At 41.3% G+C, this 21,357-nt stretch overlaps 1 protein-coding gene and 1 long non-coding RNA gene across 2 annotated transcripts; both read left to right on the top strand.

The window, feature by feature from the left end:
* The first annotated feature begins 1,025 nt into the window (after positions 1-1,025).
* Positions 1,026-17,811, top strand: zer1 (zyg-11 related, cell cycle regulator). The gene is made up of 16 exons (XM_085166675.1): positions 1,026-1,220; positions 3,053-3,269; positions 3,356-3,506; positions 5,292-5,746; positions 7,303-7,476; positions 7,570-7,684; positions 7,809-7,955; positions 8,051-8,224; positions 8,592-8,807; positions 9,387-9,428; positions 10,074-10,193; positions 10,791-10,906; positions 11,019-11,207; positions 11,304-11,401; positions 12,029-12,131; positions 12,650-17,811. Exons 2-16 carry the CDS (start codon positions 3,103-3,105, stop codon positions 12,735-12,737), a joined length of 2,355 nt encoding a protein of 784 aa, XP_085022801.1. The 5' UTR covers positions 1,026-1,220; positions 3,053-3,102; the 3' UTR covers positions 12,738-17,811.
* On the top strand, positions 5,753-7,040 carry LOC146514772 (uncharacterized). The gene is made up of 2 exons (XR_014875126.1): positions 5,753-6,900; positions 7,004-7,040. It is a non-coding gene; the product is annotated as an uncharacterized LOC146514772 (long non-coding RNA).
* Positions 17,812-21,357: the final 3,546 nt, after the last annotated feature.

The following is a 21,357-nucleotide window of genomic DNA, read 5'->3' as shown; positions in this document are numbered from 1 at the left end:
TGAACTATTAAGCATGCTGAATGTCTGAAATGATTATCCTTTCCAATGGACAGTTAGAGGAGGTTGTCATGCAATCAGTAACATTTATTCATTTTATTATTATGTAAAACATACAGATTTAATACAGACGATGAAAGTCACTCAGGCTGGCATCACTAATCTCACCAAACAAGTAAACAGGAAATAATAATAAAAAAAAGATAGACGTAAACAGGAAATTCAAGTATCGTGTCATGTTTACATTAATACTCAATCTTTTACCATGGTTCCTGCTTTTTTTTTTTTTTTTTTTTTAAAGAAGGAGCTTTTTTGTAGTGTTCTTATTATTATATAATTGCAATACAGCATCCTCTAATTACCCAAAACCTTTGCGCCATCCTTTTGCACAGTCTCTGTCTTGTTTTTAAAATTTTCCTGTAGGAAGGAAGGGAAATTAATTATTTAACTGAGTAATACCTGTACTTTCTCTCTTTTTTCATTTTTTTCCCTATTTAATAGCATTTGTTCATAGTTCTGATTTTTGTTTTTTAAACACGTGGCAGTTTAGGTCTTCCACATACAAAGGTAAGTCAGTTTTTCTAATTTTTGTGGAAATGACAAATAAAATTTAAAACAAGGTTGTTGTTTTTTTGTTTTTGTTTTTTTAAATTCATCAGATTTCGTCCTCCATACAAGGGAATATAGATACATTTACCTTTTCCTGTATGTTTTTAATATCTTGGTGAGTCTAATTTTGATTTTTGATCCATTACTCAAAAGAACTGCTGGGATGACCAAGATAGCTGCTGAAAGGCAAGAAAATAAAGGACTAATCTGCGAACGATCTTGAGTTTAACAGAATTTAAATGGGTGTTCACGTCAAATAGTATGTGTGACTATAAACATATTTTTATTTGTGGCAATTTACGTAAACTTTATAGGTTAATAATGAATCGTTATTGGTATTGTTTAATGTATTACTTTGTTGGATATCCATATTTATAGGAGTATTTCTGCAGATTTGGAATCAGCCTCACTCCACTGGCGGAAGTACACCTGGCTGCTGGATGCCACCGACCTCGGAGAAGAAAAAGACGACGAAGAAGAAGAGTTGTAGAAGTAGCAGGAGGCGGAGCCTGTTTGTTGACATCGGGCGAAATCGAAAATCAGATGAGTGAAGGCTGCTGATAATTATCAGTTTGTCGCTACTACCGGAACGCGAAGCCTTGGCGAGAGCTAAGGTAGGACCCCAGCGGGGGAACCTGGCACTCAGATGCCGCTGCCCTGCGCCCGGCTTCACACACGCACAGCTCTGCGCTAGCTCCTCCGGCTAAGTCTGCTAGCGTCATAGCACAGGGGGAAAGTCATCGTTAGCTTAGAGCTAATGCAGACGCTGAAATCCACTGCTGACCCGAGTTATAACTAAACTCTGAATAACAAGTGCTCATCCACGGTGTTTGAGCCTGTTGAGACTCACTCATGACTGTTGTGTGTTTTCTCGTAGCGTTAATGATGTTAAAGGGAATTATTTTACAGTGTAGGTAGCTAGCTAAGCTAGCTTGCTAACTTGGTAACAGTCAGAATTCATTGCTGTGTGAGTGTTTGGCTAACTCAACAGAAAAAAAACAGTGAAAGCTGGACCTCTGGCTTCAGTCCAACAGGAGCAGTGATCATCTTTTGGTATTAACACGAAAAATGTGTTTGTAGAAAATGTTAGGAGGTACAGAGCAGTTAGAAGTAAAATGCTAACATGTATGCAAATATGCAAATAAGTGTAAACACGCTGTGTGACAGCAGTTAGGCCCTTTAACAGAAACATGTTCATTTAACTGACAGGACAAAAACTCAGCGAGTTTGTAGGCAGACAGCTCACTTCAGCTCCCAACTTATGCCATAGAAAAGTTTTGCATTTAAAGTATTTTATCAACTTGCGGAATTAAGTGTTTGAACCTTCAGTGGAGTTTACAAAAAATAATTTGGTTATATATTCAGTTTCAGGCAGCAGTTAATGCTAAGTGGCAGGTATTATCTTATTTTAACATTTGTAATAGCAGTGATCAGAGCAGTCACAATGTGAGGTTATGGTGGTAAAAAAAATCGTGATGTTAATGTAAAAAGTACAGAAAATTTGTGTGTGTTTGGGGGGGATAATAGCAGTTTATCAATCAAAGTACTTCTGTTTATTGTGATTTTCACCAATTAAACTCAAAATAAAAGTGTCAGCATCTATAAAAATATTATTATAAGTGTTTAAATAATTATTGTGTCATGAATGGGACAGGGACCGAGTTTTTAGTGGAGTTAACTTTCAGCGTTGGTCGAGGTCTGCAGGTGCAGTCTGCTTGTCTATTTGATAAGAAATAAGAAATGTTTTTGCATATGCACATAGCTCTGATGATAATCATTTCACCACAAGAGGAAGGCTTAAAAGGTTGTAAGCACACCACTTGAATTGCTCTAAAAATAACATAGGGCTTCTAGAATAAACAATGTTATGATCTGTAAAACTGTATAGTTACCTGATATATCAAATATAGTACCAAGGTTGCTAACGCATAGAAGCGCTTTGGCCTTCCGCCTAAAGAAAGACACCAATTTTCTTAATCAAATGGCCAAAATTAACAGGAAAACGCTCATGTGATCCCCCACATTCATTGTCTAAATTACTTGTGGGCCAGTTGTTTTTCTGAGCAAAGTCATTCCCCAAAGGTCCATTCTAAGCAGTGTAAAAACCCTGACTGTAACTTAAAAATGCTAAATTTACTTGCTAAATATACCTAATTGTCAGAGTAAAGTGTATGTGGTGGGATCATTATGGTCATACTTTGGAAGGAAGTAGTTCTTCTATTGCCTGAATATTTATGGGTTGAAATAGCCCAGAAATCTCTAGTGAATTGATTTGCACGAGCGATCCGAGGCTAAACTGATCTGTCTCTTACAGCTGTTACTGAGTAAATTTGGTTGCTGTTTAGTTGGGAAAATCAAACATGTTCTCTGGTTTAAAGGCTTAGAAAAGGGAACTGTTTTTTTCTTCTGTTTCATTAGAAATGCTTCACTTGTTTTATCCTCACAGGTCCCCTGCACTGCCCCGTCTTGATCTGAGCCAGAGAAGAAGAGGCGAACATGGCAGCCAAAGCAGGAGACAACCCCGACAGCCTCATGACTCTGGCAACTGTCTTCTGCCTGAGGAACCTGAAGAAGACGATGTGCTACCAGGGCTTCAGGAACAAGCTGTGCCTGCGCTCAGACATCTTCCTCCCCAGCGAGATCTGCGACAAGCTGGTCAACACGTGAGTAACAGTCTAAAGGGTTCAGCCTGTCATGTCAGTAGCCATGGACTTTTAATTGTTTTTTGTTGTTGTTGTTTTTTTTACAGATACATGGAACTGGTCCACACAGACAGTAACTTTGAACCAGAGGAGAGCTTCTTCCAGCTCTTCTCAGACCCCCGGAGCACCAGACTGACCCGGGTACAGCTCAGAGAGGACTTTGTCCGTGACAGAGACCTGGAAGCCATCAAAAAACAGGTGGGAGGCAACAAAGTGGTAAGAGTAACCACACCAGTTTAAGCTTTTGGCAGGAGATATGACCATTGAAACCCACCAAAAATTAAGAAAATTTGGTTTTTGTTCAGCCAGTGCTGCTTCTAATTTCTGGTTGGTACAAAAACAAAATTGCTGTTTTGAGATAAATTATCCATAAAGTATCAGAAATCATGGAAGAAAAACTGCATTGAAGGTGGATGGTGTAGCTGACAGAACATGTGATGGAGTGTTAACATTTAAACACTGGATAGTTTAAAATGCTTGAGTTTAAGGCAGCTGAGCTTCCTGTGGGTTCTTGAAGATGTCTCGCCTGTGATCCAAAAGGTTTCTTCAGTTCTAAAAGTTGATGGGGAGTCTCAGGTATTACACCTGCTGTGTGTTTCTCACAAAACTGAACAAATCAGATTTAAATAAAATTATAAGGGACAAGGGAATTCTCCTAAAATGTCTCTAAGCAGAAAACATCTGTATAATTTAGATAAGATGAAGTTATATAAACTGTATTTATCCATAAATTCCTGTGTTACAGCAGCAAAACATTAAACACAACCTTGGGCACTGAGATAGACGAGCTTGAGGGAGCACAGTGAGCAGAGTTTCATGTGTCCCATGGAGACGTGGCTTCTCGTTCCCCTCCTGGATCACAGTGTTACTGTGTGTGGAAACTGGACTGTTTGTCCTAAATAGTGATAACACTACATATAAAAGACTAACAACAGCAAAAACTATTTTCTGCTCCCATTGTAGTGTTGTGTCCTCTGATGTGAACTGCCCTGGTTTTAAAGTCTGATTGTGTATAAATCTGTTTGTTACTTGACCTTTGACCTCAGTAGAGACTTTCCTGATGAGTTTATGATCTCAGACTCTAATGGGACCATAATTCAGAAAAGTAGAGTCAAACAGGGCATCAAAGCAGGGAGGATTTAGGGTGGGGCTAACTTGTCATTGGTGGGTTGCTATTGTGTGGTCACACAGTGTCCCTGTGTTTCAGATCTGCCATGAGGTTTCATTCACAGGTTATTAATAAACTAAAAAGCTGGGGAAAAAATCCCGAACATGCAGCTATAAAATCAGGATTCCCCATGTCTCTCATTCTGTTGTTGGACAGACTCCAGCTTTACCTTCTTGACTGCAGTTGGTGGTGGGTCACTTTAAGGAGAACCTGCAGCAGGTGGAGAAGTGGTCTATGTGCTTCTAATCTAAACAAACCGAGGCTGCAGAGCGAGCACTAGCAGCTGCAGGCCAAGATGGAGGAGCTGGAGTCTATCTGACTGCTGGATGACATCCTGTCTGAGGATTTATATCGAGGACTGGCACAGCAGCAACGTTCCCAGAGAGCCAGCCACTGGAGACACGAAGTGCTAGAGCTGACAGCAACTGAATTTTCAAAATAGGACTGAGGGAAATGTTTGCTAGTAAATTAAGTGTGACTGGCATTGTCCTCACTGGTGGCCCGCACAAATAAAGCCTGTGTGAAGGAAACATGAGCTCAGAACAAGGCTTTGCATGGCAGTAAGCATGATTAGAGTGTAAAGTCAAGTGAATGAATGCCTTGTTTAACAGAAATCTGATGTATTTTTCTGACCTTGTTATCATCAAAAATGCAAATTGTTTGAAGTAAATGCACAAAACTGGAGGAAGGAGAGAATTCATGTCTCAAGCCTGGGAAAACCCCATCTGACAGGAATTTCATGATATAGAGACAGTGAGAAGTTAATGACAGTGGTTTCTTCTCGTGGCCTCACTAATCACTGTCTTTGTGTGCAGGACCTGATCGAGCTCCACCTCACCTACTGCAACAACCTGTCGTCTCGCAGCTTGAAAGCGCTGTCCTGCTTCCGTGACACTTTGGTGTCTCTCTGTCTCTTCGGCTGCAGCAACATCTTCTACAAGAAGTGCGGCGCCCCGCTCGCCTGCAACGAGGACACAGACGAGGACGAGGAGGAGAGCCCCGCCTCTCGGCATGCTTTAGAAACAGACTTTAACTTCCAGGGATTCAACCGGCTCAGGCTGCTCAACCTGGGTGGCATGCCGAAGGAGCTGGACCCCGAGACACTGCTCAAACCCCTGAAGTCGCTCACCTCGCTAGATCTGTCCAATGTACAGTTACTGGGGACATCTTTTCTCACCCAGTGGAGGGACAGACTGGCCTCTCTTGTTCTCTACAACGTGGACCTATCCGAGGAGTTGATCAGCACAGTTTTGGAGCTCGTTAATCTCAGGTAAGCTCTGTGGGATGGGGGATAAGGGGTTAACGTTCATTTAACACATTAAATAAAAAGTATTAATGTCTGGTCCAAGACTGGGAGGAGACCTAAATCCACAAAAGGGTCAAAGAGGGCAACCAGTGTGAAAATCAGTGCCAAATCAAAAATTCAGATCTAAAGGAGACCTTTCATCAGACACTGAAGCTTCCATAAACTAATCATGGGCATGAATGATGGGGAATCTTGGGCTTTTAATGATATCTTTAAACTGTTCTGTGAAATGACTGTACCGCATACATCTGTAAGGGCTGTAAAAAAGCCAAACAAACAAACAAACAAGAACTGAGTGCACAAGTTTGATTTTATTTTGGATTTTCTCTAATCCACACAGGGTTAAAAGCATATATCTCCACTAATATTTGGTTAAATGTCCCTTAGCAAATTGCTGAGGAGTCCTTAGCAACCAGATGCTTTGATAGCCATCAACAAGCTTCCCTGATAATTCTGGCTGGATATTTGATCACATTTAAATTGTTTGGTGTCCTGGCACGAACTCTGGCATTTAAGCAGGAAGAGTATTCCAGAAGCTTAATGTTTGCCTGCTTTATTTATTCTAAGACCAGTTTTGATGTGTTTGGGATCACTGTCCTGTTGGAACATCAAACTATGTCTAAGTTTAAGCCATCTTAGATGCTGATTTAAAGTTGAAGAATTTGGAGGTAGTCGGTTTTCATTGTAGCAGTACCACTGGCAGCAAAACAGCCATGCAGCATCATGCTACCACTGCTGTGCTTCACACCTGATGCAGTGTTCTTAGATTTTAAAGCGTCATCTTTACTTGTCAAAACAGACTCCCTGTCATTTTGGCTAAATGGCTCAATCTTCAATGAAAGACTTGGTAAAGATTTTATATTCAGTGATCAAGAAGAAGCACAAAATTTGGTGGTACTGGATTGTAAAATGTCATTAAGCTTGTTTATAGATTGGGGAGCAAATGCACATAAATCTGTGGCCAGTAGGCAAAGTAATGCATTTATAGTGTCCTCATACATATTTTGCTGTTAAATTTTAGGTTGACGTTTATTAGAATCCATCCATCCATCCATTCGCTTCCGCTTATCCTTTCCAGGGTCGCGGGGAGCGCTGGAGCCTATCCCAGCTGTCATAGGGTGAGAGGCGGGGTACACCCTGGACAGGTCGCCAGTCTGTCGCAGGGCGTTTATTTTTATATATTTTACTGAAGTCCAAGTTAAAAGAAACTCTTCTGCTCAGTTTCAGCTCCTGGTTTTATTTTTCAAGCGCCATCAACCTACTTCAACCTACTGCTCCTCCCCATTTATTCCAACCCTCTTCTGATTAGCTGGCCCTCGTAAACACAAGTGGGTGGACCTTAGAAGACCATATTTGGGAAATCCCTCCTTGGTGACATCATCCTGAGCCAAGAGAAGGAAAAAAACTGTGATAAACTGAGAGCAGTTTGCATTTTGTCATTTTAATACATGTGTAGCTCCCCTTGTATACCCACTGATCACTTGAAAAATAGTCACTGATGACACTCCCTCCTCCTTCAGGCACCTCGACATCTCCCAGGAGAGCAGGCGGATCTCAAAGTTTAAGATGACCAAGAAAATCCTGACGGCCATCGTCCAGCGTCTGGTACACCTGATGTCCCTGGACATCTCGGGTCACATCATGCTAGACAACTGCACAGTTCCACACTTTGAAGAAGCGATGGGGCGTCCGAGGTGTGTGACGATGAGCTGAGGCTGGAATCTCCCTTTATTGACCCTCAGATGATAAATGAGGTTCTTAACAAGCTGCGTTTTTCTCTCCATTAGCACTGAACCGTGCAAGAGCAGCATCTACCCTTTCCAGGAGCTGAAGAGGCCCCTGCAGTTTCTGGGCTTGTACGACACCACCCTCTGTAATGTGACGCACATCCCTGCCTATAAGGTACCTGAACCTGGGTTTCTTTCAGCTGATCACACCAGGCTGAACTGCAGATTAATACCATCTATAGCGCTTTATTCAAGGTTTGTTTTGTTGGTTAAATCTTTGTGTTTCTGGACTTTTTCAGGTGACTGGATCAAAGAATGAAGACCAGGTCCTGAACGCCATCGAGGCTTACACAGAGTTTCGTCCTGAGCTCGCCCACAGAGCCATCAATCAGCTGTTTGACATTGCCAGGATACAACATTGCAGCCAGCTGCTCCGCGCTCTGCAGGTAGGACTTAAAGTTCTCCTTCAATGACTTCCTGTGATCATCTCTCCTGACTGCTTCTCATTCCTCCCCTGAAACCTTTGTTTCCTTGTTTGCAGCTTGTCATTGCAGCACTGAAGTGCCATAAATACGATAAGAGCATCCAGGTGACGGGCAGCGCCGCTCTTTTCTACCTGACCAACACCGAGTACCGCAGCGATCAGAGTGTGCGGTTACGGCGGGAGGTCATTCAGGTGGTGCTGAATGGGATGGAGCACTACCAGGAGGTCACTGTAAGTCTGATATCATCCCCATGAACCAGCTGCTGCATAAATAAGCTGAGCGGAGTGTTATGGTCAGTGGCCACACTAACAGAATTAAAGCAGAAGGGCAGATTTTGTGTTATGTGAAGCTCTAAAACCTTCAGTTGCGTTTTTATTGTAGGACTGAAGTATGTATAAAACGGCGTCTTCAGAACTGGGGGCAGGATTGGGAGATCAGAAAGGGCTCAGAAATTGTTCAGGTCCACTATTTGATAGGAAACCATGACTATGCATCTTAGCCTTCAGTTGATTATTAACAAAGGCCATCATATATTTAGAATCACGCTCTTCGATTACATTTGATTTGTGAATCTGTGAGTTCCTGTTTCCTCACCAGGTCCAGAGGAACTGCTGCCTGACTCTGTGCAACTTCAGCATCCCAGAGGAGCTCGAGTTCCAGTACAGCCGCGTCAACCAGCTGCTGCTGAAGATCCTGGAGCCGGCCCGGCAGGATGAGTCCATCCAGAGAATCGCCGTGCACCTCTGCAATGCTTTGGTCTGCCAGGTGGACAACCACCATAAAGAGGCTGTGGGCAAGATGGGATTTGTGAGGGTAAAGAAACCTTGGAAAGTCTTGGATAAATTTCCTCCTTAGTGTAAAAGTCGGTGATCCGCTTCAGATCTCAGGCCTGTTACTTACTGCCAGTCAAGGTCAGCAGCAGGAGTTCCTATTATCTAACAAGCTTATTTTTGGTGTGGCAGGAAACCAGAGCACCCAGAGGAAAGCTGTGTGAACACACTGAGAGCATGTGATGACAGCAGTGCAGATATTTCAGATACAATCTCAGCGCTTTAGCCATGTTTGGAAAAAGAACGTGCTCTGTAATTTGAATTTTATACCAACATGCCATCGCACTCACCATAGGCTAACATGCTAAAATTGTACTACATCTATGGTGTGATATATGGCTGTAGCAGCATTATTTAGTCTGATTTACGATAACTTAAAGCAAACGTTATAGTAAAGGTAGCCTTCAGGAGTCTGTTGCTGGTGTCCTACCTTCAAAGTGGATTCAGGATTGTTTCTCTGTAGCAAAGCTGCATTTTCTCATGTTTGTGTTGCATTTTGACTGAAATCAGCTGCTGATTATACAGGTGATAAATTCATTCCTGACTCTTTTCTCATTCTCAGACAATGCTGAATTTAATTCAGAAGAAGTTACAGGACAGAATGGTGAGTTTAAGTGCTTTACAGATTCATATGTGGCTTTTAGAAATTGAAAGAGTGCTCACAAAGGCCGATGCACTCTCTCTCGCTAAGAGCGCCCCGGATTGACACCAAAGTTTAATATCTTTTCACAGCCTACAGGCTAGTGGCACTGGCTCATTTTAGAGAAATATTCATGCTTATTTTTAATATTACTGTATACATCAAAATGAGCCCTGCTTTACTATTAAAACCGTGATTACTAAACTCAGCTCAGTAATCATGTGACTAAATTTATATGCCAGAGTGTTTGTAGCATTTTATGCCTTGACTGTAGTATAGTCTCCCTTGTAGTGAAACAAATGTGGAGGTATTTAATTTTGAAAATTCCCAGACATTTATAATGACTGAGAAGGTGTTACAGTGTTACAGCGTCTCTTCTTTGGTCTGTGCTCCACCAAATCTCCTGAAGTCCAGTTTTTGTTGTTTTTATTTATTCTTGGTGAGAAGCAGGCAAACAAGCAGCACTGAAAACATAACACTTCCACCTGCTGGAAGCAGGAAACAGATCCTCATCATCATCGTTTAAATGAAAACTAACCTTTATTCAGTTATACTTTATTTTGTTTTGTTGTTTAAAGCAGATGTTTTGTGTTCGCGTGTGTGTCTCAGTGTGACCAGGTGATGGAGTTTTCCTGGAGCGCCCTGTGGAACATCACAGACGAGACGCCTGACAACTGTCAGATGTTCCTGAACTGTCGGGGCATGAGCCTGTTCCTGGAGTGTCTGCAGGTGAGTCCAGGCTGCACCCATCTGTGTCTATGGTGATGAAGATGAGCCAGGCTGCTCGTTATTCTTCAGAACTGATATAGAAACTGAACTGATATAGAAAGTTGCTCGATTCACAAGAAATGACTCGACAACAATGATCGCTTTTGTTATTAAAGCCAAAACCATGAAAGGAGCTGTTAGTAGTATAAAATAAAGTGCAGCCCTTCTTTCACTACTCGTGTACAGCTCGTGTCCACACACTGTTATGGTGATGATAAGTGTAATAATTGAAAAATACTAAAATAAATATTTCTGTCAAAATTAATTTTGTGTCAGAGGAAACAGTTTTTAAAAAAAGTTCACCATTATCCTTAAACTTAGTGAGTACCTTTATTTTGCTGTTATGTTCCTTTCAAAGAGTAGTTACATTTTCGCTTTTTATGGGGTTTTTTCTGCTGTAAGTTTGGTCTGAAATTTGTCTTCACTTGTAAACACTGAGTGGATTTGAGGGAATACAATTATCACTTGACTATACAGTTCTGCAATCCTCATGGAGAATTTCGCTGTGCCATCATTTCTAAATGTTTTCATCTCATGTTGTATGATTTCTGTCTGCAGGAGTTTCCAGACAAGCAGGAGCTTCATCGCAACATGTTGGGTCTTCTGGGAAACGTGGCTGAGGTCAAAGCTCTGAGGCCACAGCTGCTCACCCCACAGTTTATCACAGTGTTCAGGTACCAGAGGCAGAAACACCTGGACTGAGACTCTGTTGGTGGTTACTATTGGTCCGCACAGTCTCTCCTCTCAGCCTCTTCATGTCCTCTTCTCCGTCTGTTTTCTTTGCAGTAACCTGCTGGACAGTAAGGCCGATGGGATTGAGGTGTCGTACAACGCCTGTGGAGTGCTGTCGCACATCATGTTTGACGGGCCTGAGGTTTGGAAGATGGAGGAGCCGCGGAGAGACATGGTGATGGAGAAGATGTGGGAAGCCATCCAGAGCTGGGACGTCAGCTCGCGGCGCAACATCAACTACAGGTGATCGATTACCGTTTCCCCTCTATAGTGAACTTCCACAACCGCTGGTGGCTTGTCCTGTCTGAATATATTAACAAAGCGACGGTCCTCTCTCAGGTCATTCGAGCCCATCCTGCGGCTGCTGCCTCAGAGCATCTCCCCTGTCAGTCAGCACTGGGCCACATGGGCTCTTTACAACCTGGTGTCAGTTTACCGTGAGTATCAAGAGGCTTTGAGAGCGCAGCGTGTGTCGTTTACCCCTAAAGCTGTCCTGAAGGGTTTATATGTCACCTGATTTGCCTAACAGACCAGAATAACTTAGTATATGTGAAACATTGGGGGTGTCCAAATTCATGGGCTGCATCCTCCTAAGTAAATCGGTTTGGCTGAGATTAAAGTTATAGTTTTCACACAGCTGAATAAACATCAAACGGAAAACTGATTAAACAGAAGTGTGAGATGATCAAGAATTTACATCAGTGTCCTGTTATATTTTAGATAGCAAGGAGCAGACGGCCGAGTTTATTAAACTCCACTGACACAGCAATGACGCAAATCAGAAGGCTAGACTGTCCCATTTCACCGCCGCTCACTTCCGGCCTACCCGACCTTCTGAGGACCCGGCCCACGTAGACCGCGAAGGCCGCGTCCTCAGGAGGATGCAGCCTATGAATTTGGACATGGCTATTATCTTTACTTGTTTACTTGTCTCCAAACTGCTTTGTTTGTTTTGTTTTGTTTTTTTAATTTTCTTTACCTGCTTCTTTTGGGCCTAATGTTCTATCCAGTCCACTCTCTGGGAATCTCACACTTGTTCCATTTGCATTTTTCCTACTCTGCAGCAAGCAAGTATTGTCCTCTGCTGATAAAAGAAGGAGGAATGACTCTTCTGGAGAAAGTTTTGGAGCTGGAGAGTTCACATCCGAACACAAAGGACATGGCCCGGTGAGACTGACGGCTCTTTGAACAAACTGTATGATGATGTGGTAACTGAGTCAGAGGCTGGGGAACAGCCAGAAAGCCTCATTTTCCTGCTTTTAGAAGCCCTCTGTTGCATTCAGCAGACAGGATGATAAGAGTTGTTGGGGCTGATCACAGAGTGTTTAAGGCTGAATCACATATTTGTGTATTTTTTTCTTACAAACACAGCAGGTCAGATATCACAAGCACTTTTTTTAAAACATGTATCAGGTAACATTTTTCTACTGTTAGGTGCTTTAATGCAATTATCTTAATCGATGATAATTCAATTTTTTAAAAATGGGATCTTTCCTGAGTCAAACTAACGCTAGCTGAGAAATAAAGCCCACCAGTCACGACCGGCTCCCAGCACAGCAAAGAAACTAACACTGATGTGGCTTCACAGATGATTTCCATGGAAATAAATTAGATAAATATATATTTTTTATAAATTAAGAACGTCTTGGTCAAAATTCCAACCTGTGACTGTTGTCTTCTTGCAGAAAAGTAATGGAGCACTGTGAAAACTTCAAAGAAGACCCGATGGAAACAAATCCCGGACAGGATGCAAACTTTGGACAGAGAGGGTGACGCCAAGGGAGCCGAAATTCCCAGTAAATATCCAGAAAACCAACCTGAGGCCCCTCCCACCATCATCACCACAAGGGTCAATTGTGTGCATTATTCTTATAATTCTTCTTCTTTTGTAGAGTTAGAACAGTGTCTCTGACCCTCCTCACAGCAGTTTGATATTTGACACATAGAACTTAAGACGTGGTGCATGGTATTTTGTCGTGAGGGTGCTTACCTCTGCTGCACATCTCTTCTGTTGGGGACAGGTTTGTGGGGTTGGGTGACTGTTATTTCTCAGTGTGAGTGTGTTTGCGTGTCAAAGGTTTAAACCAGAACAAAACAGCCGTAGTGATGCTCGGTTCTCAGTGGACGGCAGCGCCAGCCGCCCCCAGCTCGCTGTCGGTAACCGAACAAAAAAAAAAAGGCCGCGTGGCGAGTCGGAGGCCTCAGCTCACACTCGCTCGTGCTAGCGAAGGCCGCGGAGCCGTCGGACACATGTACAGTGAATATTAGCCATTAAGTGTGCGGGCTGCAGACCTCGCGGCTCTGTGATGGACTTCTTTGTTTATATATGTAAATATTATGTGTGGGTCTCATCCTTTTACTGTGTGTATGTTTTATAATATAACTGTAAACACTCATGACTTTACGCTGTATTTAAATCTCTTTAGGTCTGGCTGATTGCAGTCAGTGCTAAGAAACTATACACAGAATCATTCATAGCAGTCCTGTAAACTCTTTAAAGGACCATTCACATGTAATTCAGCCTCCCATCTTAAAGGTACTCAAACTGCAGATTCCAGCTTTTAAAATGAGTTTAAAGTTAACTCAAGGTATCAACAGACTGTAAAGAAACAGCAGTTCTGACATTATGTCCAACGCGTCTGTGTGCTGAGCTACAGAGATATCAGCTGAGGTTTTAATGGGGACAAGCTGTACTGTTGTGCAATACTTTGAACCAAAAAGTGCAGTCGGCCAGTGTAGCATCCTTTTTTTCTAACATTATAAAGCCTACATTCTTTCTAGTGACCAGCAGGGGGCAGCTTCTTGGGTTGGGGGAAAAAGGCTTCTGGTTGTATAGAAGTCAAACTTGAGTTGATATCTCTGCAGGTCCATACGTAACAACGTAGTAATTTCTTCTCATTCTGTTGGTGTTTTTGATTTTTGTTTAGGTTTTAAACTCTTTTTAAACAAAGACTTACAACAAAAAAGTACCTTTAACCTATCTGGTAACTCTTACTGGAAGCAGCGGTGAGCTTTAAACTAAGAGGGAGGTGAAATTAATCAAAGCAAATACACTTCATGGACAAATGTATGTGGACATTAAGGCTTCCGGATACAAAGTGATAAAGCCTCTATACAAACAAAGAGCTACTGATGACAGACAGTAAGAAATGATCCCTGCACAGGCTCTGGGTGAATTGACTTGGACATATAATGTATATTAAAAGATTCACATAGCCTTTTGGGCAGACATGTGTTACTTCTAATGTCCAGCAGGGGGTGACTCCTGTAAAGTCAGATTATAGAAGTCTAATGGAAAAAAGACCCAGACATGCAGACCTCGACTGTCATGCTTTGTTTTACAGCACTAAACATGGACTGTGCAATGCCAGACCTCAGTGGTGTCACATTCAGCGGTTCTACATGATGAGAATCTCCATCAGTGTCAGTACAGCTCTCTACTCAACTTAGTAAAATATTCAGCAATTTTCATTTCATTATTAACAGAGTTGAGTCTTCTGGAAGCGCAACACTAAATTAAATGAAACAACAATAATCCAGTACAGCTGGACACCTAAACACCTGGAAACGCAGGCTCATGGAAAGCCTTTGGAGTTCCTCTACAGGTCTACTCACGTGTCCACATACTTGGCCTTTACTAGAGCTTTGATGCTTCGTACTGCTCTCTCTGTGGTGTTAAAAGCCCAGAACCCTCTGAACTCCCTGGTGCTTCCAGTGGTCCAGATGATACTAAAAGAGAGGAGGTTGGAAGATAAACGGTTATCCTTTGAAGACACCTGACGGCCCATCATGATTATTGGTCGTTCAGCTTGCTGCTAAAATAACTCCTTCACTTAAATCAAACAGTTTTATTTTGAAAAGCTAAGGTGAGGAAAATAAAACTGTGTTCACTTGTATGTTCAACACTGGTGATGGGATCTTAAAAAAAAAAAATCACATCTGACTTGTTTCAAATTAAGGTTTAGTCATCCAGAAGGAGGGGAGGTTAAGTTTCATGTTTCATCCCCACCCCTGCTGACCAGGTTAAGGTTAAACTTAACACTTTAACACATTCAAACACATTGACAACAACCAGACTCTGAATTTCTCCTCTCTGTTTGCTGTAGTGTCCCTGAAGATGCCCTGTGGAGATCCCGAGGTCAACTTGTTTGTTTCACAATAAACATTCAAAAGCTGAATATCTTGAACACCTGAATCAGAAATCCAGGAAAAGAGTTCTTTCTTAGCTCAACAGCACCCCTAGTGGTGGAAAAAAGAAAGGGAAAACCTCCACAGGGCACCTTGAAGATGTCTTTGAGTTTAAAAAGTTCCTTCACTGGCATTTTTTGTCTTGTAGCTTTAAAGATGACTTCAGGAATTTCCTCTATTAAACGGCATTCTTAATTTATTAAGTAACTAAAACTTTACTTTATTAAAAAAAATATGTCAATCTCAATTCTGAAAAGTTGCTTTTAGCTTAGTAGGTGGAAACTTCCAAATGCAGATAATTCTAAATAATTTTAGTGTTTTTACAGACTTAATGTAATTATTTATTTCTAAACTGCAGTTTCAGGTTGTTGTAGTGTGTTTTTTTTTTTTTTTTTTTTTTTTTAATTACATTAATCACCATTAGCAGAACCAACCAAGTAAGGCCAACAGCTTTGCCAACGCCACAAACCACCTGGTTACATCTGGCTGTTTGTTTTTAGTGTGAACAGGACAGTTGGCATTCGTTTCCTTATTTCCTGCTCGATTGGTGCTGCTCCTCTAGCACGAAGTTGTGAATAAATCCTTCGGTATCTTCTGTCACATCAGTTCTGCTCCTCCTCGCACTCGCCTCTGATGTGTGTGTTTTTTGTTGTTGTTGGGTTTATTTATTTATTTGGGGGGGGGGGGGGGTTCTGAGGAGAAACTTTGAACCTTCAAAAATATCTGTTAAACTGCAAGAACTACAAACAGTACAGGATGGAGGACTGTGGCTCTTTAATCAAGAATAAATAAATAAATTAGTTCTAAATTTATAATTTTCTATCATAAACTAACCAGTTTAATGTCAGAGGATATTACAGTTTTTTATTATTTTCTCTCCTTTAGTCTTTAAATCAAGTTTATAAAGCAAAATTGGCTCCTACCTCGGTTTAACATTGGTCAGTGTGACTTTAATAACCCGAAGCTCAACACTTGGAGACAAATATAGTCCATAGTTTATTTGTTAATTTCCAAAAATGTAAAACTTTGAAAGGAAAATTTCAAAGGTTTTTACAACCGTAATCTCTGTTTCATAATGTTTCTTTTCTGGGGGTTTTATTGGACATTTGAGTTTTATAACCTCAACAAATACTTCAGTGCTTTCCTAGAAGTGTACTGAGAGACTTTGTTTTTAACCATCAAAGAATATTAGTTTTTCCATCTCAAATTTAGAAATTCAAACTTTATGACCTAAATACATATTAGTTTATTTTCTTTTAATTTTAATTTGATTTTATTGTATCAAAAGAGGTTTTTTTACTAATTTATATTAAAGTTTTGTCCTTCCTGTGATTTTATATTCTCACAGAATATCAATGTAGGTTTTTTTTTGTTTGCAAATAAACAGCAAACCTAGGAAACAATATTAGATTTTCATTTCTTTTTCTTTTTTTGACTTTTTGTCTCAGAGATCAGTCGTATCCAGTGAATTAACAGCTTTATCTCAGAGCATTTTTTGATATTTTTACAAGTTTGATTTCAATAAAATTGCAGTTTTTCTCACATTTATTTTCAACCATCTCAGAAATGTTTGTTTTCCTTAACATTAAAATCTGTAATTTCATAATACCTCAGAATATAAGAGTAGTCCTTACAGATTATGCCTCTCGTTTTAAGAATATTACCGTTTGTTCCCAGAAAGTTGCGACTTTAGCTTCAGACTTTTCCTCTGAGGATAATCGCCCTTCCTCGGCTCCTCTTTTAAACCTTATGTAATGCCCCCAAACACTTATTTATTCTTTGAATGCAGTTTTACGTCAGTGATTCGTTAATTCTCAGAATTGATTTGATGCCACTTTAATAAATTGCCTGAGCAGGGCTGGAGGAACAGGGATTAAGTACTGTCTTCACTTCATGGGGTGAAAGCGGCGCTGATGCTGTTAACAGGATTTAGTTGGAGTGCAGTTTGATTCACCAGGCTTCTGACGCTGGGCTTCCCTCCCAGATGACGCCAGTGAAGGAACACATCACCGGCTGTCCTGTTTCCTGTGGTTTAACGTTACAGTACTCATGCTCATGAGCGGTGCCTGACTGATGGATTAGCTACTTCATATCAGCTGCGTCGGTTTTCCAACCAAACGCGCTTCCTGGTTCTCGTGTACAGTTTTGCTTTGTGTGATTTCAGGGATCAGATTGGTGCAGGTCTCTGTTGCTTTCTCACTGTCACCATGATGATCATGATGATTCAGTGTGTGTGGAAGTTGAATATGAGGAGGATTTGATGCATGATCAAAGCTCTTTAGAGTCGCACAGATCTTCTTTCTCAGTCGCCTGTTCTGTTCATTGAATGTCTCCATTTATGCTTTCTGGACACAACATTATTCTTTGGGTTTGACTGTTCTTTATTTATGAAGATGTATGTACTGATAATAATAAAAAAAAAACAGAGAGAGAGAGAACTGCTGTGTGGCAAAGCCTTTCAGATTTCATCCACTAGGTTTCCTGTTTGTCCACACTCTGTTCTCAGTTTGTTTTGTAACTGCTGATAAGTTTAGTCCAAACTGAAGTGAAGAACTTTGGATCCAGACAGTTTGGAGTTCCATGTTTTCCTGATCTCAGTAGTTCCAGGACATCGGTGTAAAAATATGAAAAAGCAATAAAGATGGAGTGGATTAAAAAATGTGGGGTTTTTTGTTTTTGTTTGCTTGTTTGTTTGTTTTAAATCCTCAAACATTTAGACCAGCGGCTCCTTTTTTGCGCCACGGACCCTTTTATGTCTGACAATATTTTCACGGACTGGCCTTTAAGGTGTCACAGATAAATACAACAAAATAAAATCAGTACTGGCACCAAAAAAAGAATTTCTTCATAACATACGGAGAAAGAGCCAGGGGAACAGAGTTAACGATAAAAACCCTTAAAACCATGAATTTCATACCCGGTACCAAACGACTCACGGACTGGTGGTTGGGGACCACTGATTTAGACAAGTCCAAATTTGAGGGCCTTTCCTCATTCAGATAACAAACTGCAATTCAGTAATAGGGGCATTTTGTCTGCCCAAGAAAAAGAAGCTTGCCTTATACAGTGGGGCAAAAAAGTATTTAGTCAGCCACCGATTGTGCAAGTTCCCCCACTTAAAATGATGACAGAGGTCAGTAATTTGCACCAGAGGTACACTTCAACTGTGAGAGACAGAATGTGAAAAAAAATCCATGAATTCACATGGTAGGATTTGTAAAGAATTTATTCGTAAATCAGGGTGGAAAATAAGTATTTGGTCAATAACAAAAATACAACTCAATACTTTGTAACATAACCTTTGTTGGCAATAACAGAGGTCAAACGTTTACTATAGGTCTTTACCAGGTTTGCACACACAGTAGCTGGTATTTTGGCCCATTCCTCCATGCAGATCTTCTCAAGAGCAGTGATGTTTTGGGGCTGTCGCCGAGCAACACGGACTTTCAACTCCCGCCACAGATTTTCTATGGGGTTGAGGTCTGGAGACTGGCTAGGCCACTCCAGGACTTTCAAATGCTTCTTACGGAGCCACTCCTTTGTTGCCCGGACGGTGTGTTTTGGATCATTGTCATGTTGGAAGACCCAGCCTCGTTTCATCTTCAAAGTTCTCACTGATGGAAGGAGGTTTTGGCTCAAAATCTCACGATACTTGGCCCCATTCATTCTGTCCTTAACACGGATCAGTCGTCCTGTCCCCTTGGCAGAAAAACAGCCCCATAGCATGATGTTTCCACCCCCATGCTTCACAGTAGGTATGGTGTTCTTGGGATGCAACTCAGTATTCTTCCTCCAAACACAATGAGTTGAGTTTATACCAAAAAGTTCTACTTTGGTTTCATCTGACCACATGACATTCTCCCAATCCTCTGCTGTATCATCCATGTGCTCTCTGGCAAACTTCAGACGGGCCTGGACATGCACTGGCTTCAGCAGCGGAACACGTCTGGCACTGCGGGATTTGATTCCCTGCCGTTGTAGTGTGTTACTGATGGTGACCTTTGTTACTTTGGTCCCAGCTCTCTGCAGGTCATTCACCAGGTCCCCCCGTGTGGTTCTGGGATCTTTGCTCACCGTTCTCATGATCATTTTGACCCCACGGGATGAGATCTTGCGTGGAGCCCCAGATCGAGGGAGATTATCAGTGGTCTTGTATGTCTTCCATTTTCTGATGATTGCTCCCACAGTTGATTTTTTCACACCAAGCTGCTTGCCTATTGTAGATTCACTCTTCCCAGTCTGGTGCAGGTCTACAATTCTTTTCCTGGTGTCCTTCGAAAGCTCTTTGGTCTTGGCCATGGCGGAGTTTGGAGTCTGACTGGTTGAGGCTGTGGACAGGTGTCTTTTATACAGATGATGAGGTCAAACAGGTGCCATTCATACAGGTAACGAGTGGGGGACAGAAAAGCTTCTTACAGAAGACGTTACAGGTCTGTGAGAGCCAGGGATTTTCCTTGTTTGAGGTGACCAAATACTTATTTTCCACCCTGATTTACGAATAAATTCTTTACAAATCCTACCATGTGAATTCATGGATTTTTTTTTTCACATTCTGTCTGTCACAGTTGAAGTGTACCTCTGGTGCAAATTACTGACCTCTGTCATCATTTTAAGTGGGGGAACTTGCACAATCGGTGGCTGACTAAATACTTTTCTGCCCCACTGTATGTGACATTAGCAGCTCCTTACAAATCTATTATAATAAATAATTTTTTTATTTAAAAAGAAAATAACTCAGCATTAAATCACCTTTATCAGAGGACTGAAATTCAAACAAACAAAAATATTTTACACAGTCAAAAACTGCTGTGATTGTACCACCTTCAAATACAGTAATGTAAAGTTCGTATGTCTGTACCTTCAGATTTAAATAATGATCACTGGCTAAAACTTGCTGTATTCCTGATGCAGCCCTCCCCATTTCTCCAGGCTTGGGATCCAGTGCTAAGAGTATATGTGCACACTTCTTAAATTTTGCAAGTTAAAAAACTCTGCATTTTATATGTATTTGATCTTAACCTGAAATATACAGGCAGACATTTCAGTCTTCACCTGCTTTGAACTAAATCAGTGGTTCCCAAACTCTTTTTGCTAGGTCCCTCTTTGTTTTACAAGAAAAATGTTCGTGCCCCCCCCCCACCACCACCACCACCCCCGCGCGTGTACGCGCACACGCACACGCACAAACACATCCTCCAACCACACACACCCATATTTTGCTCTATTGCGGTTTATTTTACACCTCAAACATTTAGTAAACAATTAAGCCAATACAAGTAATCTGCAATAAATGACAGGTAGTAAGGAAATAAACTACTCTTTTATGCTACGTCCGCACCTACACGGGTATTTTTGAAAACTCAGCTGTTTCGTCCACACGTAAACGGCGTTTAGAATCACCGAAAACGGAGATTTTTTAAAACTCATTTTTTGCGTTTACGTGTGGACGAGGAATACAGAGTTCTTCACGCAACGTCAAAGGTATGTGCCTTTTTTCACATCACGCTGTGTGCACGTTACTGTTTACATGAGATGAATTGCAGAATGGCAGATAGAGACAAACTGTTAATCTGAATATCTGCAGGTTTTACATGCTTACATACACACGCAGTTAATGTCCCTCCATTTACAAAGGCAGAGGCATTACGGTGTGATTATTTTACGTGTAGTTGTTTTTTTTTTTCCTGTGTAATAATATTCAACATTGCTATCAATACATTTTTCAAAAAATGTCTCTCTGTGCAAAATGCAAGTGTTTTTCTTTTTGCAGCATTTTTCTTTTTGCAAGTGTTTTCTGAAGTTGCAGTCCGATTGGCCTCTCAGGGCCACCGTAAAAAATGGGTTTAAAAACATAAACAGCTGTGGGATACTGTTTGTCCGTGATTTGAACCGGGGGAATAAATCGTGGCGGGATCAGCCTGATATTATTTGTATCCCACTGTAACTTTACTGTATAAAGAGCTAACATCTCCAAAATGTCAGGAGTAGTTAGTCATTACAACAAGTGTTTGTGAACTAAAAATCAAGAATGTGGGATACTGTTTGTCTGTGATTTGAAGAGCCCAGCGCTGCTCCCAACGAAGGGAAAACCAATTCTGCAGGGGAGACCTACCTTGGCACTTGTGCAGGTGAAGCCAAAGGGCAGACATGCTTCACCATATCTTCTAGTCTTTGGCTTAGAATGAAGTTGGTTTGGAAACATATT

This window comes from Neolamprologus multifasciatus, chromosome 7 (assembly GCF_963576455.1).
Source record: "Neolamprologus multifasciatus chromosome 7, fNeoMul1.2, whole genome shotgun sequence".
NCBI lineage: Eukaryota > Metazoa > Chordata > Actinopteri > Cichliformes > Cichlidae > Neolamprologus > Neolamprologus multifasciatus.
The sequence above is the reverse complement of the archived record's forward strand: the minus strand, read 5'-3'. Positions and strand labels throughout refer to the sequence as shown.

Bases quoted from the DNA above. Each gene is read 5' to 3' on its own strand.
- zer1 (XM_085166675.1), top strand. From the start codon at position 3,103: ATGGCAGCCAAAGCAGGAGACAACCCCGACAGCCTCATGACTCTGGCA. The intron at 3,270-3,355 runs GTGAGTAACAGT...TTTTTTTTACAG, and splicing joins TGCGACAAGCTGGTCAACAC to ATACATGGAACTGGTCCACA. The intron at 8,225-8,591 runs GTAAGTCTGATA...TTTCCTCACCAG, and splicing joins AGCACTACCAGGAGGTCACT to GTCCAGAGGAACTGCTGCCT.